The sequence below is a fragment of the Triticum dicoccoides genome, chromosome 4A, assembly GCF_002162155.2.
Source record: "Triticum dicoccoides isolate Atlit2015 ecotype Zavitan chromosome 4A, WEW_v2.0, whole genome shotgun sequence".
In the NCBI taxonomy this organism is placed as follows: domain Eukaryota; kingdom Viridiplantae; phylum Streptophyta; class Magnoliopsida; order Poales; family Poaceae; genus Triticum; species Triticum dicoccoides.
Genome location: NC_041386.1, coordinates 709,064,527 through 709,075,635, shown reverse-complemented (window position 1 = coordinate 709,075,635; position 11,109 = coordinate 709,064,527). Strand labels below are relative to the sequence as shown.

At 54.0% G+C, this 11,109-nt stretch overlaps 1 protein-coding gene and 1 long non-coding RNA gene across 2 annotated transcripts in view; both read left to right on the top strand.

The window, feature by feature from the left end:
- The first annotated feature begins 2,967 nt into the window (after positions 1-2,967).
- LOC119290066 lies at positions 2,968-3,448 on the top strand. Its single transcript, XR_005141697.1, has 3 exons — positions 2,968-3,078; positions 3,163-3,248; positions 3,362-3,448. It is a non-coding gene; the product is annotated as an uncharacterized LOC119290066 (long non-coding RNA).
- A 1,056-nt stretch (positions 3,449-4,504) lies between these two features.
- LOC119284177 overlaps positions 4,505-11,109 on the top strand; it is an 18,019-nt gene continuing 11,414 nt past the window's right edge. The window contains exon 1 of the mRNA XM_037563411.1: positions 4,505-6,208. Within this exon, the coding sequence (XP_037419308.1) occupies positions 4,505-6,208 (1,704 nt within the window). The remainder of the gene's footprint in view (positions 6,209-11,109) is intronic.

The following is an 11,109-nucleotide window of genomic DNA, read 5'->3' as shown; positions in this document are numbered from 1 at the left end:
TCCTTAACTTTTGGAACAAAAAAATAAAAGAAAAATCGTGAAAAAACACATTTTCTTTCTTCATTGTTTCGCAAGAGTCATGGTTTTGCTTCCGCGAGAGGCACGGTTTTGCTTTCGTGAGAGTCATGGTCGTGACTAGGAAACGGAAAAAAACACGTTTTCTATTTTTTTTCTTCTTCCGCGAGAGCTACGCCTCCCCTGGGTAAAAATCGTTTCCTTGCCTTCCCCGCGAAGCCAACCTGCCTTCCTCCGCTCGTCCTCCCCATCTCCTTCCTCCATGAATCTGGTCACCTGCTGCCCTTGCCTCTTCCCTTCCGTTCCTCTCATCAACGACCACCGGTAGGTAAAGGAGATGACGTCTTGGATTCCGCCTCATCCTATTTCCAATCTGACGCCTCCACACACCCGCTCCCTCGCCATCGGCGCCGCCGCCGCATGCCAGTCCTCCGTGCGTCGCCTCCTCTTCCTCCATGACCCCTCCACGTACCCGCAGACGAGGGTCGCCAGAACCGCCTCCGCCGCCCTCGTCACCTCCACTTGTTCCACGATCTGGTCACGCCACCGGGAGAAAGTTGTTCGTGGCATTGTAGCGCTGCTGGGGAACTGCGCGTCATGATGAACATCCGTTGATGGCACTGCCTCCTCCTCCGTGTCATGCCCTGGTAGAGCTGCCACTTCCTCCCATATTCTTGATGTTTATTTTGATTTATTACCCATTGGGTTATTTTCTGTGATCGCTCATCCCCATGTTTCAGTAATTCCCCTTTCCCTGTTCCCTATTTCTTGATTGTTAGACAAGTTATTAGTTAGTGGTTTTGTTTTTTCTTTATTATAGGATGGCATCTCAGTTTACTAAGATGAATTAAGCAGGCTGGAGATAGCACTACGTATGATTTTCCCGTCACATGTTTGTTTTAATGCCATACTTAAAGTGAGGTTTCTTTTCTACTTTGGATAAATTTGCTATCTATTTTCCATGGATGCGGCAAGTTATTTAGGATGATAAAGTGCCTCTGGTTAAAATTTGGAGTTCTTCTCGAATATTTAAGGATGATAGATTACCCGTGCTCACAGGTCCTATTATTCTTTTGGATTCTTCTTCTTGCCTCTAATGCATCTTCAGATTTTGTTTCTTGGGCTATTTTGGCTCCTTGCTGGGTATTTGTTTCTTGGATTTTAGCTTCGTTTTCACCTGATTGACTATTCTTTATGCACTACCTAATTTGTTTTGCAGGTACCTATCTTTGATTTTGATTGATGTCTCACATTTCTGTCGGAGCGTTGGTAAGTAGCAGATTTCTTGGGAGTTCAGGTAGCTGCTTTGTCTCCAACAATCAACCCCATTTCTTTTATTTAGGTCTTGATGCTATAGACATTGTTTGGTATCGCTTGGATTCAGACCTGCTCTATTGGGCACAAAAAATATAAGACGACACATGGACACATAGCAAGTGTGGATAGAAATATGTTGGCGGTGCATTGTCACATGTATGCTACATCTGTAATCGGAGATTCAGGTCATACCAGTTTTTTGGTCTCTTCATTTGTGATATTTTTTTCCTTTAGGAAGTCATTGCCTTTTTTCCAAGAATTTATCACTGAGGGCATCTCCAGCCGTTGGCCCCCCAGGGGGCGTCAAAAAGCGCCGCCTGGGGGTGAGCCGGCGCAAAAAATGGCCCTGGGGCGAGTCGGCCCCCAGGGCCGCCCCTAGGCGCGTATTAAAAAAAAAGATGAGACGCTCGGCGAAGTTATGATAAAAACTAGTTAAATTTCGTCTAAACATGGCAAATTTCGGCGAAATTCGCCATTTTCATGACATTAACCTAATCTAAAAAAGAAAGGGGCTGAAGTCGTCGCCGCCATCGTCGTCGGCGGCGGCTTTCTCCTCCTTGACGCGGGCGCCCCTGCTGGACCCGGCGTCGCCATGGCGGACTGGCGGCGGCGCGTCGTCGTCATCGTCGTCGCTGTCGCGTAGGACGACGACCCCGTCTTCATCGCGGCCGCGTCGGCGCTCTTCGAAGCGGCGCAGGGCGGCGCGCTGGCGCTCCTTCACCTTCTCCCGGCACGCCTTCTCCATCGCAATGGAGTCCTGGCGCGCCCATTCTAGGGCCGCGTCGTCGTCGTCGAACTCCGCCTTCACTGGCGCAAGCCCCGGCTCCGTCTTCACCGGCGCCAGCCCCGGCTCCGTCTTTGGCTTGACGAAGCGCGGAGGAGCCGACGAGGACGAGGCGCGCCGGCCGCCCTCGTTGATGACGATGCCGGCGCTGCGAGTGCGCCGGCCGAGCGGCGACTCCGCCGCGGGCTCGGCCTTGACGCCAAGCAGGGCCGGAGTGCCGGAGGAGTGCGACGAGGATCGGGAGAAAGAAGAGGAGGAGGAGGAGGACCCGAACCTCCTTGGCGCCCATGGCCCGACGCGTCGGTGCTGCGCCGGGGGGTACGCCAACGGCGGGTCGTTGCCGCCCTCGAGGTACGTGAGCATGCCCTCGAGTGTGCGGCCGGGGACGCCCCACCAGAGGTGGCGCCCCTCGCTGTTCTGCCGGCCGCCGACCACCGGCGCGCCGTTGGTGGACGCCAATCGCTGCTGCTGGCGGCGCTCGAAATACGCCGCCCAGGCCGCATGGTTGTCGGCGGCGTACTGGGGGAGGGAGAGTTGGGCGTCAGTGAGGGACGCGCGCACGATCTCGACCTCCTCGGCGAAGTACTTCGGCTTCGCCACGGCGTCGGGCAACGGGGGAATGGGTACTCCCCCGGCGCTGAGCCTCCACCCCGATGGCCCGGGAAAGACATGCAGCTGCTCAAGAACAGGGGAAGGACCAATCTGCTGATTTGGCTGTTTATGTGCGCTGAAGATTGTTCATACCCGTATCCTGAAGATAGAAGGCAAAATAATCCAGTTCATCACATTCGAATTTCCTAATCCAACTTCAGTAGTTAAACACTTTGAGTTGTTCTCCCTAAAGTTACATTCTTGCCAGTTAATCTCATGGCCTAACCTTTGTGATCAAATTGTCTCCAGGGTTAAGTACCCAGATCATGTAACTTTATTACGAGGAAATCATGAGCAGGCAGATTACACAAGTGAGGGACCATTTTCAAGTTGGGTACTTTTTAGTGATGTTACGATAGTTGTCATTTATTCTTTGAACTCATGCATTGCTGCAGGTTTATGGCTTCTATGATGAGTGTCTTCATGAATACGGCTCGGTGAATGTCTGGAGATGTTGCACAGAAATATTCGACTATTTAAGGTAATATTTCTATGTTGCTTTTATATTGCATGCTGTAATGCTATGAGGCTGCTACTGTGTTTCTTTGGATTAAAACCATAATCTACAAGAGCTGATGTATTTGTTATTTTCAGTTTGTCTGCACTTACTAAGAACAAAATCTTCAATGTCCATGGAGGCCTTTCCCCTGCTACTACGACACTGAATCGGGTACATTATTCGCTGGTTTTATATTTTGTATAGTTCATAGATTCGATTTCTATTATTTTATTATCATGTGCCCCCAACAAATCAGAATCATACTTTCTCCAGTGTTATATTTCTTTACAGAGGGAGTAGATCCCAAGCAAAAAGTGCCTCATGATGGTGTCATGTGTGACCTTTGGTCTGATCCATAGGATGTTGAAGATGGTTGGGCATTAAGTCCATGATGTACTATTGGATCACCCTTTCGTTTGCAAAAGAAATTTTAGCATAAAAAAATTGTCGGTTTTATGCATGTCAAAGAACAAACATGTTTTCAAGGACAACCATTCATGTGTTTTGTTTCTGTATCTTGCACTACTCTTTCGTTTTCAAGGACAACCAGATGGATGTTGTTGGGAACAGGAAGGCAGTGGTGATCTATGTGTCATACTGTCTGCGCAAGGCCTTTAGGAAGATCCACGATGGATTAGTTTGCTCTTTTCATTATCCAGTCTTCCTGTTTTAGACCAAATAGATCAGATTTATTGGTAGAATAGTTTTTAGGCATCTGCACTGTTGTGATGTTCATGGTTGCTGATTTCAGTCTGTATTAACCAGTTCTTGCCTCATGTTAGTTTTCATGCATGCAATTTGATATGCCTATGTTGACTAGAGGAAAGGTTGGCAGTATCAGTCATCCATCTTGTAAGATTGTCATCTCTCTGTTAATATAGACCTATTAGCTTGCTTTGCTTTATGAGTAAACACTTTTTCAACAATCATCGCACGAGTTGACCAGCATTTCCATTCCATGTACATATTCTGCCAGCTTGCTTTGCTTGCTATGCTTTATGACTTAAGACTCTACGGCTGCAGTTCTATTAAATGTATTCTTTTAGCAATTGGCGCTCATGTGGACTGCACACAAACGTCAACAACTAAAACAGCTAGATTAGTGCGCAAATGCACGCCTCAAGAGGCGCGCCCAGGGCGCGCCCCAGCCACTAGTACCCTTCCAACAGGTATATATCTGAGCAAGACCACCCTAATCCATTCATGCAAATGTACCTCAAGTAGCTAAGCCACCGACCATGGGGTACATGAACGACCCTCGTGGTTTACTGTTGACGACGTGCCCCAGCAGCATCGACCACTACGTCCAGAACCTGACCTCCTCCTACTCCAACAAGAGCAACGAGTCCTCCGTGGTGGCCACCTCCGTCTTCATGCTCGTCCTCGCCGCCGTTTTCTTCAACCTCAACCTCTTCAGCCGCGTCTCCAACACCAGCGCCGTCCTCAACCCCACCGCCCGCGCCATCCTCAACTCCGCCCTCAACCTCTTCCTCCCCGTCATGTCCTACCTCTTCTCCGAGGCCAAAAACACCCCCGACGGTGGCGCCGACCTCCCCGTGCGGGCTCGCCTCATCCTCACGTGGATGCTTCTCGTCGAGCTCCTCCGCAAGAAGGTGGAGGCCATCCTGGTCACGGCCGGCATGCAGCAGGGCTACTCTAACATCATCACCCACGCCAACGCCGTCGCCTGGCTCGGCTACCTCGTCTTCTTCAACCTCAAGGTGGCCGGCCGGGTGGCCGTGTTCGGCACGCTCTGGCTGCTCTGCGCCGCCAAGTTCGTGCAGAGGGTGGCCTTCACCGAGATAGGGAAGCGTTCCTTGGCCTACGGCAAGAACGCTCGCCTCCTCTCCTCCTACATGGCTGAAATGGTCAAGGACCCGCGGCATGGCGGCACCGCCGCCCAGGACCAGGACCTCTCTCCGTCGCAGAGGATGAAGACGTGCAAGTACGTCGTCATGGGAGAAGAGAACCTTATGCGGAAGCCCGGCCCGCATGGCTACGAGCTCGACCTCGACAGGCTCAACACCACCTACGACGACGGCGACCACATCGTCACCGTCGGGAAAATATGGGAACTCGTTGAGCAGGAGAAGAAGCCGAGGCTCAAAAGGCTCCAGAGGCTAAGCCTCTCCTTCGCGCTCTTCAAGCTGCTGCGGCCTAGGTTTGAGCTCCGGCCGGCCATGACCAAGCAAGAAACGGACCACTGCCGGGACCTCATCTTCCAAGGCCTGTGCAGAGTCGACGACGGCGACGTCGACCCAGGGGTGGCACTGTTCCAGGTGCTCAAGGACGAGATCAGCTTCCTGAGTGAGTACTACCACTCTGTCCACCCGGTGGTGCTGGCGAGCCCCTACTTCTTCGTGATCAACTACATCACCTTCCCGGTGGTGGTGATGGTCCTCTGCTTCATGACCATCGCCCTCGCGGGCAACGGCGACATGCTCTTGGCGTTTCACAGCGTCGGGGAAGACAACTACGCCATATCGTCGGGCATATTCACGTTGACCAAGTGCCTGTGGAAGAACTTTCTCCGGAAACCCGTGGCCTTCTTCGCCATCATCGACATCTCCATCACCTACCTCCTGTTCATCGCTTTCGTCTACGAGGAGGTGTGGGAGTACATGGTCTTTGTCTTCTCCAACTGGTTCATGGTGTCGCTGCTCTGCACGCACACCGCAAGGCGACGCTGGCAGGAAAGTAAGACCTACCGTGGCACTCTCCGCTGCATCGCCTGGATCAGTAGCAAGCTGAGCCACCCTAGCCGTGTCACCCTCAAGCAGTTCTCCGTGCTGAGGGTTAGCTGGCTCTCCATGACTCTGCCCACCACGTCTCTACCAACGCAAGCAAAGAGGTCCATAATGGAACGCTTCGGGTCGGCGGCATACGGCCGCGATGGTTTGCCGGGAAATACATACTATACTCCATGCAGCAACGGTACTCACGCTTGTCATGGTTCTGCGAGACTGAAAGTGTCGCAGAGGTCATCATCACCTGGCACATTGCCACCAGCCTCTTGGAGACGACGTATCCAGGCCCTCGCAAAGGAGGGACATCGCCGACGGATCACCATAGGGCGGTGGCGCAAAACTGTCCAAGTATTGTTCTTACCTCGTGGTGGTCCACCCGGTGGTGCTGGCGAGCCCCTACTTCTTCGTGATCAACTACATCACCTTCCCGGTGGTGGTGATGGTCCTCTGCTTCATGACCATCGCCCTCGCGGGCAACGGCGACATGCTCTTGGCGTTTCACAGCGTCGGGGAAGACAACTACGCCATATCGTCGGGCATATTCACGTTGACCAAGTGCCTGTGGAAGAACTTTCTCCGGAAACCCGTGGCCTTCTTCGCCATCATCGACATCTGCATCACCTACCTCCTGTTCATCGCTTTCGTCTACGAGGAGGTGTGGGAGTACATGGTCTTTGTCTTCTCCAACTGGTTCATGGTGTCGCTGCTCTGCACGTACACCGCAAGGCGACGCTGGCAGGAGAGTAAGACCTACCGTGGCACTCTCCGCCGCATCGCCTGGATCAGTAGCAAGCTGAGCCACCCTAGCCGTGTCACCCTCAAGCAGTTCTCCGTGCTGAGGGTTAGCTGGCTCTCCATGACTCTGCCCACCACGTCTCTACCAACGCAAGCAAAGAGGTCCATAATGGAACGCTTCGGGTCGGCGGCATACGGCCGCGATGGTTTGCCGGGAAATACATACTATACTCCATGCAGCAACGGTACTCACGCTTGTCATGGTTCTGCGAGACTGAAAGTGTCGCACAGGTCATCATCACCTGGCACATTGCCACCAGCCTCTTGGAGACGACGTATCCAGGCCCTCGCAAAGGAGGGACATCGCCGACGGATCACCATAGGGCGGTGGCGCAAAACTGTCCAAGTATTGTTCTTACCTCGTGGTGGTCCACCCGGTGGTGCTGGCGAGCCCCTACTTCTTCGTGATCAACTACATCACCTTCCCGGTGGTGGTGATGGTCCTCTGCTTCATGACCATCGCCCTCGCGGGCAACAGCGACATGCTCTTGGCGTTTCACAGCGTCGGGGAAGACAACTACGCCATATCGTCGGGCATATTCACGTTGACCAAGTGCCTGTGGAAGAACTTTCTCCGGAAACCCGTGGCCTTCTTCGCCATCATCGACATCTCCATCACCTACCTCCTGTTCATCGCTTTCGTCTACGAGGAGGTGTGGGAGTACATGGTCTTTGTCTTCTCCAACTGGTTCATGGTGTCGCTGCTCTGCACGTACACCGCAAGGCGACGCTGGCAGGAGAGTAAGACCTACCGTGGCACTCTCCGCCGCATCGCCTGGATCAGTAGCAAGCTGAGCCACCCTAGCCGTGTCACCCTCAAGCAGTTCTCCGTGCTGAGGGTTAGCTGGCTCTCCATGACTCTGCCCACCACGTCTCTACCAACGCAAGCAAAGAGGTCCATAATGTTACGCTTCGGGTCGGCGGCATACGGCCGCGATGGTTTGCCGGGAAATACATACTATACTCCATGCAGCAACGGTACTCACGCTTGTCATGGTTCTGCGAGACTGAAAGTGTCGCAGAGGTCATCATCACCTGGCACATTGCCACCAGCCTCTTGGAGACGACGTATCCAGGCCCTCGCAAAGGAGGGACATCGCCGACGGATCACCATAGGGCGGTGGCGCAAAACTGTCCAAGTATTGTTCTTACCTCGTGGTGGTCCACCCGGTGGTGCTGGCGAGCCCCTACTTCTTCGTGATCAACTACATCACCTTCCCGGTGGTGGTGATGGTCCTCTGCTTCATGACCATCGCCCTCGCGGGCAACGGCGACATGCTCTTGGCGTTTCACAGCGTCGGGGAAGACAACTACGCCATATCGTCGGGCATATTCACGTTGACCAAGTGCCTGTGGAAGAACTTTCTCCGGAAACCCGTGGCCTTCTTCGCCATCATCGACATCTCCATCACCTACCTCATGTTCATCGCTTTCGTCTACGAGGAGGTGTGGGAGTACATGGTCTTTGTCTTCTCCAACTGGTTCATGGTGTCGCTGCTCTGCACGTACACCGCAAGGCGACGCTGGCAGGAGAGTAAGACCTACCGTGGCACTCTCCGCCGCATCGCCTGGATCAGTAGCAAGCTGAGCCACCCTAGCCGTGTCACCCTCAAGCAGTTCTCCGTGCTGAGGGTTAGCTGGCTCTCCATGACTCTGCCCACCACGTCTCTACCAACGCAAGCAAAGAGGTCCATAATGGAACGCTTCGGGTCGGCGGCATACGGCCGCGATGGTTTGCCGGGAAATACATACTATACTCCATGCAGCAACGGTACTCACGCTTGTCATGGTTCTGCGAGACTGAAAGTGTCGCAGAGGTCATCATCACCTGGCACATTGCCACCAGCCTCTTGGAGACGACGTATCCAGGCCCTCGCAAAGGAGGGACATCGCCGACGGATCACCATAGGGCGGTGGCGCAAAACTGTCCAAGTATTGTTCTTACCTCGTGGTGGTCCACCCGGTGGTGCTGGCGAGCCCCTACTTCTTCGTGATCAACTACATCACCTTCCCGGTGGTGGTGATGGTCCTCTGCTTCATGACCATCGCCCTCGCGGGCAACGGCGACATGCTCTTGGCGTTTCACAGCGTCGGGGAAGACAACTACGCCATATCGTCGGGCATATTCACGTTGACCAAGTGCCTGTGGAAGAACTTTCTCCGGAAACCCGTGGCCTTCTTCGCCATCATCGACATCTCCATCACCTACCTCCTGTTCATCGCTTTCGTCTACGAGGAGGTGTGGGAGTACATGGTCTTTGTCTTCTCCAACTGGTTCATGGTGTCGCTGCTTTGCACGCACACCGCAAGGCGACGCTGGCAGGAAAGTAAGACCTACCGTGGCACTCTCCGCTGCATCGCCTGGATCAGTAGCAAGCTGAGCCACCCTAGCCGTGTCACCCTCAAGCAGTTCTCCGTGCTGAGGGTTAGCTGGCTCTCCATGACTCTGCGCACCACGTCTCTACCAACGCAAGCAAAGAGGTCCATAATGGAACGCTTCGGGTCGGCGGCATACGGCCGCGATGGTTTGCCGGGAAATACATACTATACTCCATGCAGCAACGGTACTCACGCTTGTCATGGTTCTGCGAGACTGAAAGTGTCGCAGAGGTCATCATCACCTGGCACATTGCCACCAGCCTCTTGGAGACGACGTATCCAGGCCCTCGCAAAGGAGGGACATCGCCGACGGATCACCATAGGGCGGTGGCGCAAAACTGTCCAAGTATTGTTCTTACCTCGTGGTGGTCCACCCGGTGGTGCTGGCGAGCCCCTACTTCTTCGTGATCAACTACATCACCTTCCCGGTGGTGGTGATGGTCCTCTGCTTCATGACCATCGCCCTCGCGGGCAACGGCGACATGCTCTTGGCGTTTCACAGCGTCGGGGAAGACAACTACGCCATATCGTCGGGCATATTCACGTTGACCAAGTGCCTGTGGAAGAACTTTCTCCGGAAACCCGTGGCCTTCTTCGCCATCATCGACATCTCCATCACCTACCTCCGGTTCATCGCTTTCGTCTACGAGGAGGTGTGGGAGTACATGGTCTTTGTCTTCTCCAACTGGTTCATGGTGTCGCTGCTCTGCACGTACACCGCAAGGCGACGCTGGCAGGAGAGTAAGACCTACCGTGGCACTCTCCGCCGCATCGCCTGGATCAGTAGCAAGCTGAGCCACCCTAGCCGTGTCACCCTCAAGCAGTTCTCCGTGCTGAGGGTTAGCTGGCTCTCCATGACTCTGCCCACCACGTCTCTACCAACGCAAGCAAAGAGGTCCATAATGTTACGCTTCGGGTCGGCGGCATACGGCCGCGATGGTTTGCCGGGAAATACATACTATACTCCATGCAGCAACGGTACTCACGCTTGTCATGGTTCTGCGAGACTGAAAGTGTCGCAGAGGTCATCATCACCTGGCACATTGCCACCAGCCTCTTGGAGACGACGTATCCAGGCCCTCGCAAAGGAGGGACATCGCCGACGGATCACCATAGGGCGGTGGCGCAAAACTGTCCAAGTATTGTTCTTACCTCGTGGTGGTCCACCCGGTGGTGCTGGCGAGCCCCTACTTCTTCGTGATCAACTACATCACCTTCCCGGTGGTGGTGATGGTCCTCTGCTTCATGACCATCGCCCTCGCGGGCAACGGCGACATGCTCTTGGCGTTTCACAGCGTCGGGGAAGACAACTACGCCATATCGTCGGGCATATTCACGTTGACCAAGTGCCTGTGGAAGAACTTTCTCCGGAAACCCGTGGCCTTCTTCGCCATCATCGACATCTCCATCACCTACCTCCTGTTCATCGCTTTCGTCTACGAGGATTTGGGAGTACATGGTCTTTGTCTTCTCCAACTGGTTCATGGTGTCGCTGCTCTGCACGTACACCGCAAGGCGACGCTGGCAGGAGAGTAAGACCTACCGTGGCACTCTCCGCCGCATCGCCTGGATCAGTAGCAAGCTGAGCCACCCTAGCCGTGTCACCCTCAAGCAGTTCTCCGTGCTGAGGGTTAGCTGGCTCTCCATGACTCTGCCCACCACGTCTCTACCAACGCAAGCAAAGAGGTCCATAATGTTACGCTTCGGGTCGGCGGCATACGGCCGCGATGGTTTGCCGGGAAATACATACTATACTCCATGCAGCAACGGTACTCACGCTTGTCATGGTTCTGCGAGACTGAAAGTGTCGCAGAGGTCATCATCACCTGGCACATTGCCACCAGCCTCTTGGAGACGACGTATCCAGGCCCTCGCAAAGGAGGGACATCGCCGACGGATCACCATAGGGCGGTGGCGCAAAA